Consider the following 27655-nt stretch of genomic DNA (forward strand, 5'->3'; position numbering starts at 1 on the left):
ATGAAAGCGTACCAAAGTACAGACAGCTGTCGGTACATTTGATCAGGGTGGGTCAATAATGCAGTTGTTTGGGAGGTGAAGAAGAAATGTCATTGTCAATGTGACGTTGAGTGCTAATTTACCTCAATTACCGTTGGTTCTATGGGTGGTCAGTGTAGCGTAGTGCAGCCAGTATAACACAATCTTGTCAATAATGTACAGGGAATAATATACATGTTTTCCCAATGTCAAGTAAACCATTCCTACTGTTAAATTGCCCACCATTGACAGCCTGGGTTGCTGTGGAGAAGGTTGGATTGGTGTGTTTATTTTCTGTATTAACTTATTAGTTTAGCTAACACTAAAGTGTTTACAGGTGTGAAATATCATGCTGATTAGACAGCATGATTATTGCACATGTGTGCCTTATGCTGGCCACAATAAAAGGCCACTATAAAATGTGCTGTTTCACTGTATTGTGGGGGGTCCGTGGGGGTCCGAAAATGGTCAGTATCTGGTGTGACCACCATTTGCCTCACGCAGTGCAACACATCTCTTTCGCATTGAGTTGATCAGGTTGTTGATTGTGGCCTGTGGGATTTTGGTCCACTCCTCTTCAATGGCTGTGCGAAGTTGCTGGATATTGGCTGGACCTGGAACACGCTGTCATATATGCCGATCCAGAGCATCCCAAACATGCTCAGTCGGTGACATGTCCGGTGAGTATGATGGCAATGGAAGAACTGGGATGTTTTCAGCTTCCACAAATTGTGTACAGATCCTTGCAACAATTGGGCTGTGCATTATCATGTTGCAACATGAGGTGATGGTTTTGGATGAATGCCACAACAATGGTCCTCAGGATTTGGTCGCGGTATCTCTGTGCATTCAAAATGCCATCACTAAAATGTACCTGTGTACATTGTCCATATTACACGGCTGCCCATACCATAACCCTACCGCCACCATGGGCCACTCGATCCACAACGTTGACATCAGCAAACCACTCACCCACACGACACCATACATGCTGGGCCATCTGCCCTGTACAGTGAAAACCGGGATTCATCCGTGAAGAGAACACCTCTCCAAAGTGCCAGACGCCATTGAATGAGAGCATTTGCCCACTCAAGTCGGTTACGACGACGAACTGCATTCAGGTTGAGACCCCGATGAGGACAACGAGCATGCAGATGAGCTTAGGCTGGCATTGTGCTGTGTGATGGAACTGCACATTTTAGTGGCCTTTTATTGTGGCCAGCCTAAGGCACACCTGTGCAATAATCAAACTGTCTAATCAGCATCTTGATGTGCCACACCTGTGAGGTGGATGGATTATCTCGGCAAAGAAGTGCTCACTAACACTGATTTAGACAGATTTGTGAACAATATTTGAGAGAAATATGCCTTTTGTGTACATAGAGAAAGTCCTAGATCTTTGAGTTAAGCTCATGATAAATGGGGGCAACAAAAGTGTTGCTTTTATAATTTTGTTCAGTGTATATGCATGTAGCGCATCCAATGGAACCCCAACCATCTGGGATTTAGTATAAGTATAACTAGTGAATGTATTACCAGTAAAAGTTTGTCTATGGTGGGCAATAGGACAATGTGTTTTGCCTGACAAGTGGGCGTTCCCATATGCTGTGACAACACATGAAAACTATCAATTGGATTGTTATTTTTCAGCTTTTGGGGAGGTATTTACTAGTACTGGTTTCATCTTGCGGTTTAAATACAATAAACGACAATCTGTCTCTCTGTCTCTCTGTCTCTCTGTGTCTCTGTGTCTCTGTGTCTCTGTCTCTCTGTCTCTCTGTGTCTCTGTGTCTCTGTGTCTCTGTGTCTCTGTGTGTGTGTGTGTGTGTGACTTGTCAGGACATTTTGTCCCCACAACTATACTAAAACCTGAACAAGGTGACTTGTGGGGACATTTTTCATGTCCCTACATTTCAAAAGTCATTTTCTGGCTCAGGGTTAAGTTTTAGGGTCAAACTTATAATTAACTGTAGACTTAGAATTGGGGTTTCTTTAAGGTCCAGGTGTTGTTGGTTAAGTTTAGGGTTAAGGTTAGCCATTACATCTAGGTAAAGTTTAGCCATAAATGTTACTTTATTGAGGTTAAGGTTAGGGCAAGGGAGCATGGAATTTAGTTTTTCTGGTCCCCACATTTCACAAAAACAAACATACCTGTGTGTGTGTGTGTGTCACTCTCTCTGCACCATATATCGTTTCAGCATCGACATTGCGATGTACGCATCTGCAATAGTCACATCACAGAATGTGTGATTTAGTAAGGTAAACATAGCAGTCTACAATATATTTTTTCAAATAGAAATCTAGCATTATATATCGGTCTGATTCAATGTAATTTACTCAGATTTATGGGTTATTGGATACAGTTAATTATAATTATTTTAAACACTGCGTTTGTTGCTGCGCGTGGTTGACATGCAGGCTCTGCTTGCGCGTGATGAAATTATGAGTGAGGAACAGGCAAAAAAGGCTGAGAATTTGATTGCAAAAAGAAATGCATCGTAAATTATATGGAAATATTTTGACTACAGACAGGATGATGTTGACCAAAAACAGGTACTTTGTCGAGAGTGCCTTGCAATTGTTGCCACAACACAAAGAGCGACATTTGTTCGATCATTTAAGGCGGCACCACAAATCTTCGTATGACGAGTGCAAAGCATCTCAATGCCGTCTAAAGAAAAAATCTATTTCGGATGCATTTGCCAGTATTACAACATACGAGAGAGGTTCCTAACAGCAGAGAGAAATCACAGATTCAATAACATTTCACATCGCCCAAGACATGGTACCAATTAACACGGTTACTAAAGAGGGTTTTAAAAACAGGATCCGGTTGTAATGCCATCAAGCAACTATTTTTCACAAGTTGCAATCCCAGAGTTGTATGAGAAATGCAAGGGACAAGTTGAAACAGCGCTGTCACAAGTGGAATAATATACAGCAACAACAGACTTGTGGTCCAGCCGGAAAACGGAGCCCTACATAAGTCTGACCGTACACTTTATTAATGGGGACTTCCACCTGAAAAGTCGCTGTTTGCAAACTGCATTTTTTCCCCGGAGGATCATACAGGTGAGAACATCGCAACAAGGATGAGAGAAGCTTTAGCTGATTGGGGCCTAGATGAGAGGTCTAGTCTGTATAACAACAGACAATGCCGCGAACATGGTGAAGGCTGCAGCTCAACAAGTGGACCAGACTGCAGTGCTCGGGCCACTGACTGCATCTTGCAGTTGGTAAGTTATGCCCAATTGCGCATTCTATTTTCCTACTGTTGCTATTGCTATACTATTTCTGTTAGATATTATTACCTAGCAACCTGTTCTGAAATAGAACACATTTCATAAGTTTCATATTTTTATTGTATAGGATGGGGCTGGGGAAGAATGAAGGATACAGACTGCCAGGGCTGATATCCTATGGCATTAATGTTATATATCTCTGCTATCTTTTTTTTAAAAATGTTTCATTTGTTTGCAATAACAATGATATTAAATGCCCCTTTATTTTGGGTTATCATTAAGTAAAATGGTGCTAAACTCATGGGAAGTTAAATAAGAAGGAATGTGTTTAATAATGTCTTTAAAACATACAATTTAGTTTCAGCATGCTTTCTTTATCTGTAAATAACTAATTGTGTAATCATTTGCAAAAATCTTTATCTACCATTATTATAGTAAATGTAATAAGTGTATAATAAGTACTTTATTTTGTCTTTGTTTTTTCTCTTAGAAAATGCAGTGAAAAAGGATGGATGCATTGACCGTGCTGCAGGTGTCTGCAAGAAGCTGGTGGGTCACTTCTCTCACAGCTGGAAGGCTAGAAGTGCTCTTGAAAGAGCCCAGAAGGAACTCAATCTACCTTCACATTCCCTCATATCAGAATGCCAAACAAGATGGGGTTCCAGACAGAAAATGATCAGCAGCAGAAGGCTATTACTCCGGTCCTGTCTGAGGACAGGAAGACACGGCATCTAATTCTAACCTGGCAAGATATGGATGTCCTGGAATCTGTCAGTTAGTCACTGGGCCCACTGCTGGACTTCACAGATGCACTCTCAGGAGAAGACTATGTTAGTGTCTCATGTGAAGCCAGTTCTTCACCTCTGCAACACTTCAATGCTGCTAATACAAGAGGGAGACACACTTGACCAAGACCTTGAAAACGATGTTGCACTACATCAACGAGAAATATAGAGATGAAGCTACTCAGGAGCTGCTAGATGCGGCTTCTTATTTGGACTCCGTGTTCAAAATGGACTTCATCATTGAAGACAACAAGCCTGAAGTCAAGGCCAGAGTGGGATCAGAAATGATGCAATGCCAGGAGGAGGAGTCAAGCAGCAACACTGATGTGGAGCCTGAAGTTGCAGATATGTCCCAGGCAAAGAAAGCCAAGAAGTCTTTGGGAGGTTTCTTTAAACCGCGCGGAGCTGCAGCAAAGGGTGATTCCTCTCTGACCCACAAGGATGCTGTGGAAGCAGAATTAAACAACTACCTGCTAACACCTTCCATAGACAAAGAGGAAGATCCACTTGCATGGTGGAAAACACAGAGTAAGCTTTCCACATCTCGCCAAGCTTGCCTGCAAGTATCTATCCATTCCCGCTACAAGTTTCCCCTCAGAGGCTTTTCAGTACAAGTAGCAACATTGTCACTTGCCAACGGTCATGTATCAAGCCTGTAATGGTGAATAGACTGGTATTTTTGGCCAAAAACCTTAAAGTTTTAGTGAGCAATGTATACATGCTTAAAGTCAAGTTATTATATTGGAATATCATTTAGATTTACTATAGTATTCTACAGTTGTGAGAGATTTTATACAGTTGAAAAAGTTTTGATGATCAACGCTGTTTTCCTTTGGCATTGTTGCTAAGAAAAGTTTATTTTAAAAACAAAAGTTTGAAATATAATGATTCTGTTTGTTATTCATGTTAAGTTCATTGGTTATTATTACAAATTTGTTTTATAAACACTTTTGTTTTTGTAAACCACTCAGGATTGGTGAATAGATGCTCTTTTTCATTTTTGTAATGGTTCAAATTAAAAGATGTTTCAATTTTCAAAAAGGAGATTTGTGTTTTAATTAGTAATGTAATAAAATGTTAATTGACTTTTTGATTTTGTCTTTCACATTAATTCCCTATTGTGATAATGAAACTTCCTCTGTAGAGAATGCTCTGTTTTAACCTGGTTGGAGTACTGAGATAAAGTCTCCTGTAATCTCCTGGATCCCTTATTGACACCACACCTCTTGATTCACAAATGAGACCCTTTAATTTAGGGTAAGCAACATGCATTATTAATATAATTTTAGATCATTGACTTTAGCCTGAATTGATATTGTATTACATGAATACAATAGAACCATGGTGAACTAAACCGTGTTGATTAATATAATAAATTAAACTACCCAAAATAAGTCAAAAGGTAAAAAGTCATTTTCAGTTTTTACATTTTTATTTTCCATGAAGATGCAGTTCCCTACACAATCATCCCAATCATTCCAGAATAATTATTCTCAAATGGAGCTTTTGAAGTCATCTGGTGAAGATGACTTCATATCTCAATATATATAGCAGAAAAACAAAATATCGCAATGTCCGTTATTTCCAATATCGTGCTGCCTGTGTGTGTGTGTGTGTGTGTCTCTCTCTGTCTGGGCGGGTTGGTGTCTCTGTCTGGGCGGGTTGGTGTCTCTGTCTGGGCGGGTTGGTGTCTCTGTCTGGGCGGGTTGGTGTCTCTGTCTGGGCGGGTTGGTGTCTCTGTCTGGGCGGGTTGGTGTCTCTGTCTGGGCGGGGGTCGGTGGGTTGGTGTGTCTGTCTGTGGTGTGCGTGTTTGCCCATGAGGCAAAAGTCAGGGTTTAGGTTTCGGGACAAACTTACGATTAATTAGAATTGGGGGTTCTTTAAGGTCCAGGTGTTGTTGGTTAGGTTAGGGTTTGGCATTAGATCTAGGTAAAATGTAGGCATACATTTTACTTTATTGAGGTTACGGTTGGGTTTAGATTAGGGTTAGGTTTAGAGTTAAGATTAGGGCAAGGGAGCATGTATTTTTGTTTTTCAGGTCTATATATAAAAACAAACGTCTCTTTGTGTCTCTCCTGCTGGGTCTTGATCTCAATGAAATAGCTTTATTGACGTGGGAAACATTTACTTTGCCAAAGCAATTGGAAAATAATGGCACTAAGCTATACTAAATGGCAACTGTCAAAATAAAATGTAAAGTCTACAATTTTAAGTAGATATTACTCACAGGGTTTGAAAGCATTGTCATTTTGAGTTTTTATAGTGTATGTACAGCAATGTGAAAATGTGCAAATAGTTATGAGTGAGAATGACTACATCTAAAGATGGATATGGGTAATATAGTTATTGATGCAGCTTACATTCACAATGTATTTTGTACTCAACCTGTTGCCTGTTCCCCTGGTAAGAACTCTTTTCTGAGTTCCCCACATGAGTTTGGCTAAATTCCATTTCAGTTCCAGACAAACTTGGCCACAAGTTGGCTTTGCTGAAAACAAAGCTTTTCCAATGGTCTTATTATAAATCTCTCTCTTTCACAGCATTATCAGCATACCAGAGGTACTACAGTTTACAGTCGGACTACTGGAAGGTGAGTACACACGTGCGCACTCACCTTCTGCCTAGTTGTTGTATTCCCATAGTAGTCATATCTCCACTGCTTCCACTACAGACAATATTTTTCTCGTAAATATCGTTGGCCACCTGCGAAGGGATGGGTTGATATATTTCACACCGCCCACTGGAGACAAACACCAGCCCACCAACCAGACACAGGAAGTGTGTGTGTTTATGATTCAGGTTTTTATCTGAAAGATAGCTGTGGGTTGTGGTTTTGGATTTGACTAATTTCTGTGCTGTTTCTGGTTAAATCGAGAAATCTGTGGGAGATTTGAGCATTTTGGTAGGCCTCCCTTGAGATTCTATTTTTAGAAGGCTGTGTCCTTGACGGCAGCTGTTAGTGTTATTTCTAGTAATTGATAAAGTAATGTTGGTGGTTGTTAAAATGAATGGTTCATAATAACTAATGAAAACAGTTAGCCAGTTACCTTGTTAATTAGGTTTCTGGAACGGCTCCTGGGCAGACCTTAAATGTTTTTTGTGTGAATGTTGGGGGGAATCTAATTGAGTGTTTTTGATGTGGCCTATTTTTTTCAGAATGCTGCCTTCCTGTATGGCCTGGGCATGGTCTACTTCCATTACAACGCGTTTCAGTGGTAAGTATTTTATAGAACAGCCGTTCTCAAGGTTTTTCAGTACCAGGGACCGACAAAGCCTTTCTCAGGAGACTGCCTTGTTAAAAAAATAATAATATGCATTTCAATTTTTTTCCACATCTAATTCCCTAACACACATTTTAAAATGGTGATGACATGGTCCATCAAGCGATGTCATTTGCTGTTATTAACATTTTGCAACAATTGAAGGTGAAAACATTTCTACTGAAAGATTTAGGCCTGTGGTGTGTAGTGCATAGAAGAGAACCCTGTTTCCAAAACATTGGGAGGCTTTGTAAAATAGTACAAAGACAACATATCAAATGTTGAAACTGAGAATTTTTGTTTTTGGAAAAATACATGAACATTTTGAATTTGATGCTAGCAACACATTTCAAAACAGTTGACAGGGGCATGTTTACCACTGTGTTGCATCACCTCTTCTCTGTAAACGTTTGGGAACTGAGACCAACTGGTGTAGTTTTGAAAGTGAAATGTATTCTCATTCTTGCTTGATATAGGATTTGAGCTGCTCAACAGATTGGGGTGTCCTTTGTCTTGTTTCGTTTCATAATGCGCCAAATGTTTTCGGTGGTTGACAGGTCTGTACTGGGGGCAGGCCAGTTTAGCACCCAGACTCTTTTACTAGGGAGCCATGCTATTGTAATACGTGCAGAATGTGGTTTGGCATTGTCTTGCTGAAATAAACAAGGCCTTCCCTGAAAAAGATGTAGTCTGGATGGCAGCATATGTTGCTCCAAAACCTGTATATATTGTTCATCATTAATGGTGCGTTCATATGTCTCCCATGCCATGTGCACTAATGCACCCCCATACCATCACAGATGTTGGCTTTTGAACTGTGTGCTGATAACAAGCCCGATGGTCCCTCTCCTCTTTAGCCTGGAATACACTGTGTCCATGATTCCCCCCCAAAAAAATATGATTTTGATTTGCCAGATCACAGGTCCGTTTTCTACTTCGCCTCAATCAATCTTAAATGAGCTTGTGCCCTGAGAAGGCAGTGGTGTTTCTGGATCTTGTTTATATATGGTTTCTTCTTTGCATGGTAGAGTTTTAACTTGCATTTGTGGATGCAGCGATGTACTGTGTTCAGACAGTGGTTTTCGGAAGTGTTTGGGAGCCCATGCAGGGATTTCCACTGCAGAATCATGTCTTTTGCCCAAAGATCATGGCCATCCAGTATTGGTTTTTGGCCTTTTCCCTTGCGTACAGAGATTTCTCCGAGATTTTATGTACCGTAGATGATGAGATCCCGAAATTCTGAACACACCCATAAAACTGTAGACGCCCACAAGTGGCTAGTGATGAGCAAATCAAGCGTAAGGCCAAATAAGCAGATGGACATCCCCTGTTAGACTAGCTGTCTCAAGCTAGAAAACTGGAATCCAAAGCAATCGTTAGCAAGGCTAAGAATATTGTCAAACTCTGAATTAGTTGTCTGCTTTTATCTCTAGTATAGTGGCCCCACAGACTTTTTCCGAAGCTGTATCTCCAAAGCTCCAATTCTCACAAAGCGTTATTTTTCTATGTAATGCTACAAACATGTTTAGGTATTGCAATAACATCATCTTTTCACACCAGTATCTCATCCTTGTCAACTTTAACATTATTTGAAAATACTTACTTAACATCATTCCCCAATAACCTAAGTACTCCCCCTCAATTAACCATTCTCTAAAACTGTTCATGAATTACCTCCCAGATTAATAACACAAACCCTCTCCAAAGCAAATAAACTGTAGCATAAAAAAATCTGTTTTGTACCTTTAATTTATATTTTACCCCAGGTTGTTTTTCCTTAGGAAATTTACAAAATATACACTACATATCGCATACTTTAATTTTGCTAAAATGTCCCCCCGTCACAGTTGTTAGAAACGGGTAAATAAGCAATATATACAAACAATTTTTTTAACCAGGATGTAAACATGTTTGTTTCTGCTGTAAAGTTAGGCATTTTGCCATGGAGATTGCTCCTTTTTGCAGCTAGCCCCAGGCCAGCAGGCCATCATTAATGTTGAACCCTGCTTTTTCCACTGTATCGATATCGTACCGAACTGTGAATTATGCCTACAATTACACCCCTAACCGTAGATGATATACCCAAAGCAATTTTACGTTGTGAAACATTGTTAAATTCTTGCACTATGCCTGAGAAGGCTTTTCACAGAGTGGTGAACCCCTCACCATCTTTACTTTTGAAAGACTCATCCTCTCTGGGATGCTCTTTTTATACCCAATCCTGTTTTTGCCCCCTTTTTTTTTGCATTACACCGCTTTTCCCGTCTTGTTGCCCCTGTCCCAGCTTTTTTCAAATGTTGCTGGCACCAAATTCAAAGTGGTCTTATATTTTTCAAGAAACAATAATATTTCTCAGTTTCATCATTTAATGTTGTCTTTGTACTGCTTCATTTTTCTATTGACTGTAGGGTTTAAATGACTAAATGATCTGTTATTTTTCACATTTTACAGTGTCCCAACTTTTGGAAACAGGGTTGTATACTAGATTGGTACTGGGAAGTTTGAGAACTTCATGGTTGACTTTCAACTAATGGTGTGTATAAAGGAAGTTGTGTGTTACTTCCTGTTGCCGTTTTGCCGCAGCCCCTTTTAACATGTCCTGATAGTCCATCCCTTCAATTATAGATGTGATAACAGTTCTAACCATTGGAAAACTATACGTTAATGATTATTTGTGTAACCCCAGTTCTATGAATGAACCACCATAGCCGTCAGTATGACATGAAAATAACTTGTACGCCCCAGTCTAGCAGGCTTTCCTACACAGGCTAGTGTAGATACAGACCATGTTTGACGAGGCCGTTCTAGAACCTACTGCTGTCACCAGTTGTCGAGTGACGCAGAGGAATCCGCTGAAGTGTTGTTTTTATGCTTCTCCAATGGCAACCTATTCCCTTAATAGTAAAGTGCTTTAGAGTTTGGCCCTTGTCAGAAAGCAGTGCTCTATATAGTGAATAGGGTGCCGGCAGGGAAGCAGCCGTTGACATTTCCAGTTGAATTATGTTCAGGTCTGTCTGCAGCACTACTCTTAGGGAAGGATGACTTTTTCTTCCTCCTCTCTCACTGAGAGAGCATGTACTCATTCTGACATGCCCGCTCTCACTCTTGTCTCACTTTTTCTCTCGATCTCATCTCTCCACCTTTTCTCCACCTCCTCCAGGGCGATTAAAGCGTTCCAGGAGGTGCTCTACATTGACCCTAGTTTCTCCCGAGCAAAGGAGATCCACCTGCGACTCGGCCTCATGTTCAAGGTCAACACAGACTATGAGTCAAGCCTAAAGGTAGGCCTCCCGCAGCTCCCTGGGGCTGTATCACTCTGACAGGGACTGGGTTAGAACGCAGGGTCAGCGTTAGCTTTCACAAATTAGCATTTTGAAAATGCGAAACGACAAAGTAATTTAATTACAATCACAATTACAGAACATATATTAAGGTGATATAACTTTTTGGTTTTCTGCATGAATTTTGATGTAGTGTTTAACTAGTTTTGTGTTTTACACAAATGCAGACTATTTGGCAAAAAACGGCAATGTGCTTGTTAAGTGCAGTGCAACTCCATTTGGCTAGCAGCCAAGCAAAACAAAATATTATATTTTAAAAGACCATGTATTTCCTGATTGCTTATGTTTTTCATCAAAGCACTCTACTGATAGAACGCTTGTTGATGAATGCAGGGATGTGGTTCAATGATTTTCCCACGAGTGCAGAAGTGCCACTGTAGCACAGAATGAAAATATAGCTGCAAGACGCAGCGATACTGTCTAGGGGAGGTGGAAACGTATGCTCCCATAACTTTCTTTTTTGCCTAAGGATTGAAATGTGCCTTTTGTGTCGTCCCACAGTGTTTTGTGTGGAGTTGGAATGGTGTGACTGATGTCTTAACTGTACAAAGAACTTGCACTTCGTTCAGCCTCTTCATATGCTGCCCCTTTTCCCCTCGTTCTCCTTGGCAATTGCATTGCAGAAAGCGAGCAAGGAGCGGCAGTGTTGAAGAATTGATTTCCTTGTCTCGGAGTCTGTCAGAGGGTGTCAGGGAGAAGGAGTCAGTCAGTGTGTGGGCATTGATGCGTACTGCTGGAATGATCTTTGGCATGTTACACTGTTCTTTCTGCGCATTTCTATCGGCGGATGTTAATCTCTCCGTATTCTCTTCTGTCGACAGCATTTTCAGCTGGCTTTGATTGACTCCAACCCCTGCACTTTGTCCAAAGCTGAAAGTAAGTACTGTGAAAGCTAATTTCCCAGGATTTTGAAGTGTGTGTGTGTGTGTGTGTGTGTGTGTACTGTATATTAACATGTTTAAACACGTTAGCTTGATGCTTTTTGGACACTGAAAAATCTGAATGTATGGGAGAAATTACCTCTGAGATGTACCCTTATATAAAGTGTGGGATTCTAGTCCGTTGATGCATTAAAGCAGTGTTCACTGGCCTCATGCGTACTTATTTACAGAATACAGTTCATAAGACGGGCTCTAACATGTGTGTTTTGCCGGCAGAACTATTGATTGTGATGATGCGGTAGCAGGATGTTGGTGTAGCGGTGCTTAGCTAGAATCTAGAATGCCTTACACTGCATGATGTGATTACTATTTCATACGCTTCTCGCTCTTTCCTGGCTATTGCCTGGAATCCGTTACCAAGGAGACCCCAATAACCATCCCTCCGGAGTGTTTGTCATCAGGCTTTTATAGCAGGCTCGTGCACGCGCGCGCACACACACACACACACACACACACACACACACACGGCAGTCTCACCTCTTATGTCAGCGTGTTTAGGCTCATTCACTCAGCAGACACTATGGGAGACCTGCCGCCACGGGAATTTGACCGCCGGGCAGCGCGTTTGTTCCCCGCGCTAACCTCAACACACCGGATTAACCGCAGTCCCGTCTTTACCACAGACCTGCCATTTTCACCAGATTGTTGTTGCTGAATGTCGGGATTTCTCTAAATAAGCCAACAATTTGCCCCCCCCCCCTCTTTTCCACAGTTCAGTTCCACATCGCCCATTTGTATGAGATCCAGGTAAGCCTCTTACTTTTTCCTCTTCTCAGTGAATTGTTTTATTTTGTACTGTAGCCATTTGAATAAGTATCCAAAAACCCACTGTTTCCCGTTGTAGCCTACACTGTTAACCCTGAGTGGTTCTTCTGTGGTATCCAATTAGCTAGTGGTTTAACAAGTGTTTGGTGGCTTGGCTGGTTGAGCCAAGGGAGCCTTTTGTTCTGAAGGAATGGCGACACGTCATCGGGGAAATTGATGGGTCTCCCCCGCCCTCGCCCGGTTGGCCAGTTCCGCAGGGTTTCCATAGTAACAGGAGTCCACCTCCAGTATGCCGGTCTAGCCCGTCTTTTAAGCCGCGCCTCGGCTGAAGCAGTGGATGCTCTTAGTAGTCGGAGCGTGTTGTCTGTCTGCCTGCAGCGGCGGCGCAGGGCTGCCGGGTCAGTGCCGGCACGGTTTCTGCCCCTGGGTCTGGCGAGAGGAAGAGGTCTCCGTGCTGATCGGGGACACTACCTCCGCACGAACCCAAAGAGGTGACTGTCAAATATGGCCAGTGTCATTTATGACCCTCCCTTCTCTCTCTTTCCTTCCTTCTCTTTCTCCACCTCTAATATTTCTGCAGAAGAGATACCGGGCTGCCAAGGAGGCATACGAGAGCCTTCTGAAGACGGAGAATCTCCCAGCACAGGTGAAGGCCACTACTCTCCAGCAGCTAGGTAAGCACCCCCTCCCCGCGCACACCTCATGACAAATGACGGGGCACTCATTGACCGGTCGTCACATCCCGTCACCAGGCTGGATGCATCACACGGTGGAGCAACTTGGAGACAGAGCCAACAAGGACAGCTATGCCATCCAGTGTCTGCAGAAGTCACTGGAGGCGGACCCCAACTCCGGACAGTCCTGGTACTACCTCGGCAGGTGCTACTCCAGTATCGGGAAGGTCCAGGACGCCTTCATCTCCTACAGGCAGTCCATTGACAAATCTGAAGCCAGTGCAGACACGTGGTGTTCTATAGGGTATGGATTTGATCACCTAACGGTCGCTCTGCAGTCTCCTCCCCACTGTTGTGCCTTGAGCCCATCCGAACGGATTGCGTTTGTCCGCGGGTGTGGCATTTTTGGGATTTTTGAGTGCTCGTTGTATAGCCCAACTCAACTTAATCTGAGTAATGCTGACCTATGGGGACCAGTCCCACAGAAGCCCTGCAGGTGTCCGTTTTAACCGTCTCCTGTCTCCCTGGCAGTGTCCTGTACCAGCAGCAGAACCAGCCCATGGATGCGCTGCAGGCCTACATCTGCGCCGTGCAGTTGGACCACGGCCATGCGGCCGCCTGGATGGACCTGGGCACGCTCTACGAGTCCTGCAGTCAGCCGCACGATGCCGTCAAGTGCTACATCAACGCCACACGCAGCAAGTCATGCACCAACGCCGCCGCGCTCACACAGCGCATCAAATGCCTGCAGGTGAGGAGAGGGGAAGCAATGGGGTAGGGGGGCGGGCGGGGCGACGTGGGAGATGGAAGTTCAGTCCCAAATCAATAACCTAGCTTCTTGCTGGTTTGACAGTTAGCGACTCCTGTGTCCGCCAACCACTGTTTGTTTGTTTTGTTGCTTAAGATAATAGACCTTAAGATCATTTGAACAGGTGTAAGCTATGTGGGAATGGAGTCTAGTCCTCTGATTCGCTAGGTAGACTCCGCCATGTTGCTTGGACCCATCCTATGCTTTCAAAATGAAAATGTATGTCCAGGGGTTAGGAGATGATTTCGGACTGAGCAAAAGAGTGGGATTTTTGAAGGGCCGCTTAAAAACCTCACCGCTGGGGAGTCCAATGATGAGAGCTGTTGGGGTACTCAAACTTGCCTATTATCATCTATAGATTTCGGAATCAGTTTTGGCAAAACCAGAACGCAAATCTGTGTTAGCCCAGTGGAGCTTGTAGCTGGTTGTGAACCTGGTTCCGCCAGTTCCCATACCCCATGTGTTTTGTCCGTTTTTGATTTAAGAACCTATGCAAAATGTTTCCCTCTACCCCACATTCATCTGTATGTATGAAGGAGGGAACGTGCTCCAGTCACCAGTAATTTCAGCATAATTCCATGTCATTAAGACAACTTGATGGTTTGTTTTAATGATTTCTTGTGATTATTTGTTGTGTAAATTCATTCCGAGTTGTCTGAGTACCAGTCTCTTTAGATTAAATTCCCCTCTGTGCCATGTGTCAGAGAATGGCCTTTCTCCAGTCTTTATGAATAGTCTGTCATTAACGAGCTTGAGGGAAACTATTAGATCATGATTGTATAACCCTGACTGCTGTCCTCCAATCACAACTGTTATGCAGATGTCGGAGCATGTTTATTTGGTTGCCTAGGCAACCATGCTACTGTCAAAAGATGCTAGCTCACTTCTAAATTCTTCTAATTATAAAATGCAATTACATCCACAAAATGTATTGGCTTTCATTTTTAAGACTCAAAGTGCAACATGCCAAGTCAACAGGTAAATGTTGGGTAATTCCCTCAAAAAACATGTAATTCCCGACAAGCAAAACTGGCGTAAAACCGGGCCTGTATCGAACGTAGAGATTGCAGAAAGGCCAGTCTGTTTTCCTATGACAGACTGCTAAGAGTATGTTCACTACAGAGACTGGTCCTCAGATTTCATCCCCAGATCTCCTACAGAAAGGTCCAACGTGTCTCCCATGTTTGGTTGACCACTCAACAAAGCTTAAAAGACCGTAACTGGCAAACGTATTCAACCCCCGAAACCTGTCATGCCAAGCTAGCAGCCAGCCACACAGGAGACGCTAACATTTTGATCGCAGGACGGCTCATTTTCCAAGTCATTAAAATGTTGTTTTCACGCGTTTTCCATTCCATAGGCTCAGTTGAGTAACCCCCAGCTCACTAGTCAACAGAGTAAAAGTAAAATGCTCCCTCTTATTGAGGAGGCCTGGAGTCTACCTATCCCAGCAGAGCTTACCTCCAGGCAGGGTGGCCTGAACACTGCACCGCAGGTGAGACCAGATAGACGCCCCCCCCCCTCCCCTCCCCCCACACACGCACACACAACCCTCTACAAACACCCCCCCCCTCCCACTGCCAACGGGCAACACGTCATCTGAACATTCCTCTGAGTCTGACCAGAGAACAACAGAGGCTCCGCAGCAGTCGCAAGAACCAGTGCCAACTCCTGCCCTCAATCTGGGAAAATTCCGGCGACATCACAGTGACTGGAATATGCAGTCGTTTGTGTCGTTTTAACAGGTTTAAATTTTGATGTGTCGCGTGGGAAGACAAATCGTGTCGCGGCGCAACCGCTTAACTTGACACACGAGTTGTCATCGTTTCTTGCTATAACTGCTTGCGGCAATTACGACTGAGGGGTCAGGTGAAGTGTTGCCCCTCCCACTTCCCCTCCCTCCCCCCGGCACAGCCACAGGCCAACCTCACTGTCCACCTTTCTACCACCGTCTGCTGTTATGGCATCACCGTCCAAACAACCAATCTGGTAAATTTTTCTGATGTTTCAATTGCACTTTCCGCATTCATTTTTTTTTTTTGTAAATGTCTAGTGTATTTATTGAAATCCGGTATTTGGACGTGTCATGCTCCAAGCTGTTGTTAAATGACAACACACATCAGTTGGATGAGATTTTGTGATTAGTGAGGTTGTGCCACAGTAGAATAGTTCCAGGTTTCCATCATTGATTTTGTTGACATTCTTCCTGTCTAGTGACCTCAGGTGCCCTGCTGCCGCCGAAACATAGCAGCGCCCCCTAGTGTTCTAATTCATTAACTCAGTCATTTCTAGACAACATTAGTTGTAGTGTGTCTGTGTTCGTGTGTGTGTCATCATTGAGTACAGCGTTATTCTCCGCATATCACACTACACAAACCGAGAATGTCTTCAGTTGTTTGTTTTTGGGGGGGGGAGGGGGGGGGCTGTTTCTTCCACGTATTCATGACAACCTGTCCCCATGGTAACCTGGCTGACTGACCACCTTGTCCATGTTTTTGAGAAGGCTGTGGTTCTTCAGAGTCGCCATTTGATTATATCATTTAAAGAGCGCAACGGTGCGGTATGATCCGTGCCGACATGGCCGAGCATCTGTGGACGTTGACGATGGTGGTGCAATTCAGTCAGAGTGGCAGGGTTGACAGTGTGACGTGGTGGAGATTCCACGCGGTAGCTGTCGCGGAAACGTCTCCGGGGGTATTACTGCTGGTAGTTTGAAAATGCTGCAGGGATTGTGTGCGCGTGCGTGCTGCTCTGTATGTGTATTGAAGTGCCAACATCAGTCTCTTGCTTCTGTTCTTTTTGTCTCAAACCGCCTGTCCCTGTTTTCTACCTCGCTCTCTCCATCCCTCACGTTGCCTTCTGCTCCTTACCACGTCCCCCTGAATTTCCCTGCTCTGTCCATCCTGGCCTCTCTATCCCTGCCTGTCATCTGTCATTTGTTCTGTCCTCGCCATCGCTCCGGCCTCTTCCTGTCTCCGCACTGTCCCTCACTCCTTTACATTCGCATCCCCCGCGCACACACACACACGCGCACACACGCTCGTTCTGTTCTCCCTCGCAACCCCTTCACTCTCCCTCCTCCTGTTCCTCCCTGTCCTCCCTCTCTGCAGGCGTGTAAGCCCCAGCACGGCTTGGAGGGAGGGGGATCAGGCCCAGCTCTGCCCCCCCATGTGGGCCCCGTGGGCCCGGGGGAGGACCAGTCCAGTCCAGCCAAGAGGAGGAGGGCTTCCAGCCCAGCCAAGGTACTCCTGCCGCGTCCCGACAGCTCGGTTCAGTCGTTGCGATTGTGTGAGCGTCTCCATACTCCCAGGCCGAATTCCTCCTAATTCCCCCTCTCTCAATCCCTCCCTGAAAGCAGAGTCAGACGGATCCCTGGGCCAGTAACTCAGCACAGCAGCCGGTCCCCAACTGGTACCTATCGCCACAGAAACTACAGGTGAGCGCCGCCAACGTCACTCACACCCCACCCCCATGTGTCCTCGGCCCCCCCACGTGAATCACCCCATCCGCGCGACTCACCCCCGGCTCCTCCCTGTTTGTGCCCAGCTCCTGGACCAGTTGAGGAGTAACCGGGCCAGCCTGAAGCCCCCACAGCTGCAGATGTTAGAACAGCTGGAGGCACAACTCAACCTAATGCAGCAGCACCAGCAGCAGGTACACACACGCACCTAGACACACACGCACCTAGACACACACGCACCTAGACACACCTAGACACACACACACACACACAGTTGTACCCCGGACTGTATCATGTCACCCTACTGGCTGTACTCTATATCTCTTGTAATGGTTCTGATGCTGTTGAATGTATTGACTAATGTTAATCCACTGGAACGTGATGTGGGTTTTGAGCCAGTGATGGTAACTTGTTCTCCCGTTCCCTGGCACAGATGAGACAGCTGCGTCCCACCCTCCCCAACGGCCCCTTAGGCACCAACTCCCTCCCCCCTCCCCACCCCAGCCTGCCCACCTCCCGGCCCCATGTGGCCTCACAGGGCTCATCGCGGCCCCCCTGCCCCCCCCAACCACTGGCCAACGGGCCTCTGGCAGCCGGAGCGCCGCACGGACACTCGGACGCTCTTTCTGTGGGCAATAATGACAGTAATAATCACCCGGCGGCGGCCCCAGGACCCAACGGACCCAACGGAGACGTGCCTTACCTGCAGCCCGGCGCACTACTACCTCACACCTGCACAAGCACCCAATCACAGGACACAGCGCGCCGGGCCCTGCACCTAAACGCCACTCAGGTACCGCTCTTTTGCAACGTGCCGGGGGTTTTACGCATCCTGCGCCGATCCTTGTTCTCAGTGAGATCGTTTAGGGAAGTAGGCTGACCACAGCTGATGTTTTTTTTTGTCTCTCCCTACAGGGGCTTCTGATGGGTTCCGCTCCGCATTGGGCGGGGCCTAATGGCGACGGGCCCCTCCCCTCCTCCGGGGGGTCCACCCACCCCCTCTCACACCCCCAGACGCCCCACAATCAGGTCGGACATTCCACCGCCCCGGCCGGCGCCCCGTCGCCGCGGCAGCCGGCTCTCAACCACCTGCCGTCCCCCCCTGCCCCGCCTCCTCAGTCTGCTACCTCAGGTGGAGCACCCGGCCACGCCCCCGCTACCAAAGAGAGCATGCCCCTCGGCAACGGCCCCACCGCCGCGGCGACGGAGGGGCCCGGTGGGGCCTCGACGACGGCCAACAGCACTGCCACGGTGGCGGAAGGCTTATCCAATCACGTCCAGCCGGCACCGGCGGGCGAGGACGGCCACAGCTCAGACAATCCTAAGGGGGTAGACCCCGCCCCCTCCGCCCCCCACAAGACGGTCAACAATGTTCACCCGGCTGTCTCCTCGGCCGCCTCCTCGCCGATCTCTGCCATGTCAACCGCCACCCCCTCGCCCAAATCCACGGAGCCCGGCCAGTCGACGGGCATGCACGGCCTCAACAGCCCCTCGATCACCACCGCGTCGTCCTCGGCCGGCCCTACCACCGTCCTGAACGGGAACGGCAAGGGGGGCATCTCTGAGGACTCCCAGAGCCCGCTGAAGGCGGACCCCCCTGCCACGTGCCGCCGACCCACGCCACCACATGCCCGAACCCCCTCTTCGTCGTCCTCATCCTCCGTCTCCATCTACCCCTCCTCCACAGACGTGCTCAAGGCCTGCAGGTTAGACTGTTTCCTCTTGGATGGTGTTGGACTGTCTCCCTCTGGTGGGCCCTTTTCAGATTTCATCGGTTGGGAAACTAGAAATGTGAAGGCACCAGAGGATACTGTAAATCCACGATTCTAACCTGGTTTGCGTTTCTCCCTCCTTTTCTCTCCGTCTCTCCCTGTGTGTCTCTCAGGAACCTGGGGAAGAACGGTTTGTCTAGCAGCAGTATCCTGCTGGATAAGTGTCCACCTCCTCGCCTGCCCCCTCCCCCCTCCCCAGCCCTGCCCAAGGACAAACTCAACCCCCCCACACCAAGCATCTATGTGAGTAGCGTGGTCAGGTGTGCCGCGGAGCTTCTCCTCATAATAAGTCGGTTTAGACAGTGTTCTGACATGTTTGTGGTTGTGTACACGTGACGTTCAGAACGTGGGCCAGGTTGTGGTCATTTGAAACAATTGCCTTTTATTTTAAATGTTTTCCCTAAAATCTTTGTTTAATCCCCAGCTGGAGAACAAGAGGGATGCGTTCTTCCCTCCGCTACATCAGTTCTGCACAAACCCCTCCAACCCGGTCACAGTCATCAGAGGGCTGGCCGGGGCACTCAAACTGGGTGAGTGTCATTTTTACTGTAACGACGCCCCCTCCTGGTCAGGACCGTCACTTACATTATCCAGTATACCACCAAGCATCCTCAGCGTTGCCCGATGACTCGGATGCTGCCCTTAAGACCCGAACACAGCTTCTCCTTCAGCATGTTTTTGTGGCCGTTTTGGGACGATGTTCACCCTCTCTCCCACCCCCCCCTCCCCTCCCGTCAGACCTGGGTCTGTTCTCCACCAAGACTCTAGTGGAGGCCAACCCCGACCACCTGGTGGAGGTGCGGACCCAGCTGGCTCAGCCCGCTGACGAGAACTGGGACCTAAGCGGCACCAAGAAGATGTGGCGCTGCGAGAGCGGCCGTGCTCACACCACCATCGCCAAATACGCTCAGTACCAGGCTGCGTCCTTCCAGGAGTCACTACGGGTTAGTAGACAGGGAGCGAACACAGGGGCGCTAGGACTCGCTCTTCGTGTTCAACGTGGGGTCTGTGCATTTGGATGTTTAAGTGGGCTTCTGTTTTCAGGAGGAGAACGAGAAGAAGGCGTTGAAGGAGCCCTCAGACACTGAGCCAGCTTCAGCAGATGGGTGAGACTGAGCTTTCTTACTGAGATCTTACTGTTTACTGAGTCCTCTCTTGAGTCCTCTCTTGCCTTCAACTTCAATGCATTAGGAATATTAATACGTTTGATATAAATTGCTCCAAAATTCCCCCAACTCACTTTCCATCAGAAACACAATCTAACATGTTTCTAGATCAGACAACAGCTCCATTCAGCCCATCACATCAGGGTAATCTGTTGAATGAGCCTGGTTATCGGTGATCAAATAAAAAGGATTTCGTTCAAGGAATCCATTACAAGCGCAATTAAGACTGTTTTGTTAAGTGGACTCATTTTCACCATCTTTAACTTCTGTCTGCTTTGTTCAGCGTGGCGCGCAAGAGGAGGGGTCCCCTGAAGCACATCAAGTTTGGGACCAACATCGACGTGTCGGACGAAAGAAAGTAGGTTTGCCCGCGGTTATCGGCCATGCGTCGCAAAGCATTTCGAAAAGCGCTCTCTGTTGTGAACGCGGCCCTCTGCCCTCTCCTCCAGGTGGAAGCTTCAGCTCCAGGAGCTCAGCAAGCTGCCGGCCTTCTCCAGGGTGGTTTCTGCTGGGAACCTGCTCAGCCACGTGGGTCACACCATCCTGGGCATGAATACGGTCCAGCTCTACATGAAGGTCCCCGGCAGCAGGATAGCGGGTAGGACACGGTGCCGCCCTACGCACCGCAGGTTACCGTTTCCTGGGCGTTACGAAGAAGCTCTGTTAAACACCCGCTCCGTGTCCGTTCCCCAGGTCACCAGGAACACAACAACTTCTGCTCGGTGAACATCAACATCGGCCCGGGGGACTGCGAGTGGTTCGCCGTGCCGGAGCCCTATTGGGGGGTGATGAGCAACTTCTGTGAAAAGTAAGACCCTAACAGCCATTGAGACTAGTCCTAATATGTGATCACACGGTGATGCCGTCAGGTAACGAGCTGGTCTGTGGAAAGACGATACAGAAGTAGATGGATACAAAATGTACTATAGAGATGGAAGTCAGACAGCGAGGGTTGGCTTCTTATCTACCTGGCTTTGAATGCTGAGAACCAACTGTCTCAAACGTTGGAGTGAAAAGGGCCAAGAGCTCAACTGAAGGAGCCAGGAACGAGGGCCTGCCACCACAAAACATTTCTCATGAAATACGGAAAACAGACTAACCCAAGAAAAGACTACGAAAGGGTCAGCTTACAACGAGTGTTGATTTTACATCAGAAGGGAGAAAATTCAGGTGGCCCAATTAAAGAATAATGTGAACCCCACACCTGTCTCTCTCCCAGAAACAATATCAACTTCCTGATGGGCTCGTGGTGGCCCAACCTGGAGGACCTGTACGAGGCAGATGTCCCGGTGTACCGGTTCATCCAGCGCCCGGGCGACCTGGTGTGGCTCAACACGGGCACGGTCCACTGGGTCCAGGCCATCGGCTGGTGTAACAACATCGCCTGGAACGTGGGACCCCTGACCGGTACGCCACTGGCCTGAAATTAGACATGTTTCAATTCTATAACTCTCGTGGTGATGGTTCATTCCAAAATCAGTGCGGTTGTTGGATGTTTTTTTTTCACAATGTCCACAGCTCACCAGTACAAGTTGGCCGTGGAGCGCTACGAATGGAACAAGCTCCAGAGCGTAAAGTCCCACGTACCCATGGTGCACCTCTCCTGGAACATGGCCCGCAACATCAAGGTCTCGGACCACAAGCTCTTTGAGATGATCAAGTAAGTGGTTTGGTTGAGCGTTGCACCAACGTTTGAGTTAAAACAAGGAAGTGTCCTGCCCCTTCAGGAGCTGGACCACTTGTCCAGCCTGTATCGTGGGAGGCAGGTGGCGTGACTGTGACAATGGTCATTGAGAGCAGATAGAACGATCTGTGGCACGTTCTGCTCACCTGAACTTTTTATTCAGTGAAAACAGTTTCTAGAAGCTGAGGTGTGGTCCCAGAACAATGCGAAGATAAATGATTGGATGATGTCTGCTGGGAGGCGTAACCTGGAATAGTGTGTAGGTGCCTGATTTATCTCTGGACGTCATGTGCTCTGTAGGTACTGCCTGCTACGAACGCTGAAGCAGTGCCAGTCTGTGAAGGAGGCCCTGGTGGCTGCTGGGAAGGAGACAGTGCTGCAGCCCAGGAACAGGGATGAGCCAGCACACTACTGCACCATCTGTGAGGTATGTCTGAGGCTACTAATACAGTGTTGGACAGGAAAATGGTAAAAGATGGAGAGGATGTTCTCTTTTTGGGCTCTTAAACTGTCAGTATTAGGCACAGGTAGCTTAACGGGGGAAAGTGTCAGACCGTTACTAAAAGGTTGCTGACTAGGTGAAGAATGTCCTTGAGCAAGGCTGTCAGGCCTTATTGTCCACGGTGGCTCTTGTGACTGGGTCCCTCTGGTTGTCTCAGAACCCACATAGTTGTTATTTTTATTGTTATTATTGTATTGATAATGAGTGACTGTCAGACAATGTCTTGGTTAGGTATTGGGATTTAATTTGTATTGGAACATGTAATCATTGTAACAATGAATTGGGACGGATTAGGTTGAACTGTCCAGTAATATTTCCATCCACTGCTCAGATGGATGGGGGGGGCACGGGCACGCACGGATTCTGTTATTGACTTTGTCGCTGACTGTTGATTGGTTGATTCTTCTCTTCCAGGTGGAGGTGTTCAACCTGTTGTTTGTGCGGAGCGAGCTCTTCTCCAGGAAGCAGAAGCCATATGTGGTTCACTGCCAGGACTGTGCCCGGAAAGGCAGCGCAGAACTGGAGAACTTTGTGGTTATAGAGCAGCACAGGATGGAAGATCTCATGCAGGTCTACGACCAGTTCACATTAGTAAGTTAAACTGTGATTTGTCATTTACAGGCCATTGTGTGCCTCGTGCATACAGCCATGGCTGAAATATCAGGAGCCTTGCAACTTCAAATAAAAATTAAATTCTTTGTTAATATTCACCAATATCTTTTAAGCTCCATGATTTTAATTCAGCAGAGTGGCAGCTGAAATTGTCAGGTATCGTCTTGATCTGCAACACAACCAGGAGGACTTTGGACAGGGACAGCAACGAGTCTTTCAAGCCTGGTACTCTGGAGGTGTGGGCCAAGACCTCATGTTCTCCTAAGTTTAAAATGAGAAAGGAGACAGGGAACATTTTGAAAGTGCATTCCTTATATCTACAAGTCATATAGTGGAGAAGGAGAACCTACTCTTCCAGCACAATAATATAGCAGCGTAAGACCTTGGGGCTGAGACATGGTTTAATATTATTAATAATATGTTAATATTAACCTTTATGTTAAAGATATCCTTTTAAATGTGAAAAATAAACAGAGATTGCATCGAGACTTGAGACTTAATATATGGTAGCATAGTCTTTGGACAAAATAAATGCAATTAAGAGCTCCCCACAACCATGGATGAGCTTCCTGCATTGGCGGTCTGGTCCACTGTTCTACTGTAAACTGCTCCATTTCTTCCAGGTTTGAAGAGTGTCTCCCAACTCCTGTTTTCAGATCTCTCCATAGATTTTCAATATGATAGTCAAGTGAGCTTGTGGGAGTTGCAGTTTATTTCAGAACAGTCCAGTGTTTTATCTAGAACAGTTCCTGGGTGCGTTTGAAGTGTGTTTGGGGTTATTGTCCTGCTGGAAGACCCATGACTCCTTGATTTTTCACAAGGAGTTCGACATAGTGCTCCAAAATGCCTTCTGATGTCATGATGCCATTGTGAGGAGAAACAGAAATCGTTTTATTACGGAAAATGCTTCTGCAGATGGTGGGGGGGGGGGGGGGGGGGTTTAAATGAAATGACAAACTGCTTTTGTGGTGAAGTGTCAGGGCGTTGTTTTGCCCTTGCCTTCTGGAGCCTTCTCTTTCTCTCCAGCTCCTTTTATCTTCTCCCAATGCATCCTCTATAGCTCCTTTAGATTTACCCGAGCAGTGCCTGGGGAGCATCTTTATACCTCCTCAGGTCCCGATGAAGGCAGCTGGGCAGGGGTGGGGCTGGCCCTGCTGGCTGCATCCAGAAGGTTCCAGAACCTGGCAGTCTTCTTTGGGGGTGTTGGTGAAAACTGATGGAGGAAAGCGAGGGAACTTTTGCACCACACTATGCACAAATTCTAGGCAGAGGCACAGGCAGTTAAATATCACAGAACTTACTGGACTGGGGAAGGTGTTCTTTTCTTTGAAGGCTTAATTTTGTTTTCTATGGAGATAGAAATGGTCTGCTTTACCATAGAGCTCTAATCAGGTCTCATCTGTCCACAGGACATGGTCCCAGATGGAATGTGGCATGTTCAGGTGTGTTTTGGCAATTTGCAATTAAGCTTTCTTGTCTCTCAGAAGTGGGGCACGTCTGGGTATCCTACCATTCAACTCTCATTGAGTTGGCGACAGATTGTGGGAGATGAAACTGTCTTACATTGTTTCTAAAGGTCAGCTGGAATCTGTTTAGCAGTTGATTCAGGTGCTTTCTCTAGCATTCTTTTGTTGCCATCTTTCAAGGTCTCTTGCAGCCATGTACTGGGAGGTAATCTGCAATGGAATGGGCCTTAAACTTATTTAACATAATGTATTGTGTAAACCGAAACATCAAGGTCTCTGGAGATGGACTTGTATGCTTGTGAATGTTCGTGCTTGGTTGCAATCTTGTCTGACTATTCTGTTTTTTTTTTTTGTACATGCTCATTACAGTACACACAGTGACAGAAAACCAGTTGAATGATTTTCTTATTGCAGGCTTTTGCAACTCACTACAGATGAGTTTAGTTCTAATTCTAACTACTTCGAGAAAGTTTGTCCAGGCAGATAGTTTTCAATCATTATTTTTACAGTATTTGAACTGCGTGAAATAAAGATTGGTTATCTATTGTGTAACATTAAGTAGACCAGTGTTGCACTGCTTTGTTCACACAACAGGCCTTAATGGTCAAATCTGTTTTGATTACTAGCAGCAATTTACAACTTTACAACAAGATTTCTGTGTCTTACAGCAGTCACTGCTGACAATTTGTAAAACCATTAATTAGGTATTGGCTACCACAGGTTAATTTGACTGTCAACTGAGCAGCTAGCTCGGAACAAGATATGCCTGACAATCAACTGTCCAAGAAAAAAAAACAATACATTTGATTTGACCATTCAAAGATGTCACAGCCAGGAATCTGATTTGATTCTCATTTCATACTGCCTATAAATGTAGTTTGAAATATTACATTCCATGTGTTTTTTTTCCCTTTTTACACTGCAGGGAAATAAATGAAAACAGAAAATAAGATTTGAGTCACTTAAAACTCTGAGGAAATTGGAAAGTGAATTGCATTTTAATTCAAAATACCCTTTTCCGAACACTGTTATTGTACATTGAGTTCTCCCCTTCTTTCTCCCCAGGCCCCCCCTCTGCATTCAACTTCATCTTGACATTAGACATCCCTTCTGCTTCTGTGGGGCGACCAAGCATTACAGGAACTTCATTTCAAACACAAATGGACCATTTCTGATATTCAGGAAAGTCGAGGCCGTCTCCCCATGTGGCTGGTGTCCATCGCGCTGGCTGGAGGCAGCAGCGGCTGTGTGTGTCTATGCAACCTGTCAAAAGTGCGCCGTGTCAACCCCCCTCTTACCCCTGGGGGGCGCCAGAGAGCGCACTTCCCAACACAGGACCCCCCCGTGACAATGGTTTAGCTCTTACTGGAGGACTTATTCCAAAAACTGTTGGGAAGAGGGTGGAGAAACTACTATTGAGTGAAGATGTTTTGTAGATATTGTATCTGTCACAGCTGGCAACACCACCCTAAAAGACTACTGACTTGACATGATCTTTCTCTTTTTTTTGTATTCTGTTAACAGGCTGAGATGTGATCCCTTTGTTTTCCCTGAATTCTCCAGGTTTTTTTTCTTCCCTCTAAGGAGCACTAGCCTAACTGGTCTTTTTGTATGATAGTAATTTTAAGACTCTTTGGATGACAAAATCTATAAAAAAAAAATTGTAATGTGAAGAGTTTAGGTGATTTTTTTTTTTTTTTTTTACGGCTTTGTTTTATCTTTGTCTTGTTATTTTGGAACTATGACATTCAGTTTTGTTTCTTAGGTAAAAAAAGGAAAAAATTAGAAAAAAAAATAATAGCCAAGTCACAAAGAAAAATGGGTTGCACATAGACTTAAGGAATACAGTTTAATTTGTGATTTTGTTTTGTTATGTTTCTAATCTTGATGTAAATTTACACTATTTATAAATACATATTTATTGCTTGAAAATATTTGTTGATGGAATGCTGTTATTTTTTTCAGAGTACCTGCCATTAAATTTGAAGGAGTTTTGTCATTTTAACACAACTCCTCTTACATTTTCTATATATGAATAAAACTGCTTAGCAAGCATTGTACAGAAACGGACATTTAAAATTGTTTTATTGTTTGAAGAATGTTTTATGATGAGTCATTAAACACAAAATTGTCAAATAATCAATGGACATCATTACTCTTACAATTGTTTGTATACAGAAAATTAATTCTTAGACAAAAACCCCTTTTTAGTGCAGCATTGCCTGGTATAGCCAGTTCTTAGCAAAATATCATGATTGGTCTGTCTGTAATCACACCTGTTATTTTCACGTGCATGGTTAACACCCTATTATTCAGTTAGGTGGTTCAAACTAAATACAGTTGATCTGATTTTAAAAACATTAAAAATCACAACTGGTCTTCTAATACATTTGATGATACAAAAGGGCTGTCACAGGCTATATATGTATATGAAGTGGGAAATACTTACCGTGAGATTGACAGTGAATATTTGAGTAGGGCCTGAAACCCAGCAGACAATGTAGCTGTAGAAATCACCCACACAGAATTCTACACTGTATGCCAGGTCCCCAACCTACCAGAGAACTGAACCACTAAAACATATTCAAGACTAAATACAAGGTTGCCAAATCATACATTCAGTGTTTTGATTCAGTGAGACGGAGAACATGGCTGCCACCAGAGACCCAGTAGCCAGATGTAGCTGCTGTCTGCCCCACAGGATCTACACTGACTACTGAGCAACTGATACACACTCATCATCTGGCTGTACTTCCACCCTTGCTTGGCAGAACTGTGGTCCTTGGGACTCCAGCAGAGGATCACTTAAGTCCCAGTATGGACATTGTGTTTGGACTCCGCGGTGGAGCACTGTTGGACTATAGCTGTACGCAGGTTTAAAAATGAAGACCCTTGCAGAAGGTGGTCCCAAACAAGCCACACATCAGTGAAGGAGGTGTTCTCCAAAAATGGGATCCACTGCGCAGAGACTGCAGATGTAGCAGGGCCCTCATCAGATCCAGGCAGCTTCTACCTATACAGGGAACAGAGATACATGTAAATCCCATATTTCCAGTTATTCAGAAATTGACATACCGCATATACTAAGTTCAGCTGGCTACAGTTGCTCCATGTGAACTAGTTGCGCTATGTAGCTTCAGTCAGGGAGGTCGATTCTCC

The 27655-nt window shown here is 45.6% G+C and overlaps 1 protein-coding gene across 8 annotated transcripts in view; it reads left to right on the forward strand.

Annotated features, from left to right (window-relative positions):
• LOC105023738 (lysine-specific demethylase 6A-like) overlaps positions 1-26632 on the forward strand; it is a 45960-nt gene extending 19328 nt beyond the window's left edge. The window contains exons 4-30 of one of the 8 annotated variants that reach the window (XM_010893157.5): positions 6586-6635; positions 7202-7260; positions 10466-10586; positions 11468-11522; positions 12300-12334; positions 12933-13026; positions 13105-13330; positions 13558-13777; positions 15195-15329; positions 16945-17076; positions 17190-17270; positions 17381-17488; positions 17728-18087; positions 18210-19000; positions 19180-19309; positions 19491-19596; positions 19805-20010; positions 20111-20172; positions 20516-20590; positions 20682-20830; positions 20926-21040; positions 21452-21639; positions 21751-21892; positions 22217-22343; positions 22833-23009; positions 24440-24472; positions 25562-26632. In XM_010893157.5, coding sequence (XP_010891459.3) covers positions 6586-6635; positions 7202-7260; positions 10466-10586; positions 11468-11522; positions 12300-12334; positions 12933-13026; positions 13105-13330; positions 13558-13777; positions 15195-15329; positions 16945-17076; positions 17190-17270; positions 17381-17488; positions 17728-18087; positions 18210-19000; positions 19180-19309; positions 19491-19596; positions 19805-20010; positions 20111-20172; positions 20516-20590; positions 20682-20830; positions 20926-21040; positions 21452-21639; positions 21751-21892; positions 22217-22343; positions 22833-23009; positions 24440-24472; positions 25562-25591 — 4007 coding nt within the window. In that variant the 3' untranslated portion in view covers positions 25592-26632. Of the gene's footprint in view, positions 1-6585; positions 6636-7201; positions 7261-10465; positions 10587-11467; positions 11523-12299; positions 12335-12932; positions 13027-13104; positions 13331-13557; positions 13778-15194; positions 15330-16944; positions 17077-17189; positions 17271-17380; positions 17489-17727; positions 18088-18209; positions 19001-19179; positions 19310-19490; positions 19597-19804; positions 20011-20110; positions 20173-20515; positions 20591-20681; positions 20831-20925; positions 21041-21451; positions 21640-21750; positions 21893-22216; positions 22344-22832; positions 23010-23165; positions 23199-24439; positions 24473-25561 lie in introns of those variants that run through there. The other 7 variants (XM_010893158.5, XM_010893160.5, XM_010893161.5 and 4 more) reach the window with 7 other exon arrangements.
• Positions 26633-27655: the final 1023 nt, after the last annotated feature.

The sequence above is a fragment of the Esox lucius genome, chromosome 22 (genome assembly GCF_011004845.1).
Source record: "Esox lucius isolate fEsoLuc1 chromosome 22, fEsoLuc1.pri, whole genome shotgun sequence".
Lineage (NCBI taxonomy): Eukaryota > Metazoa > Chordata > Actinopteri > Esociformes > Esocidae > Esox > Esox lucius.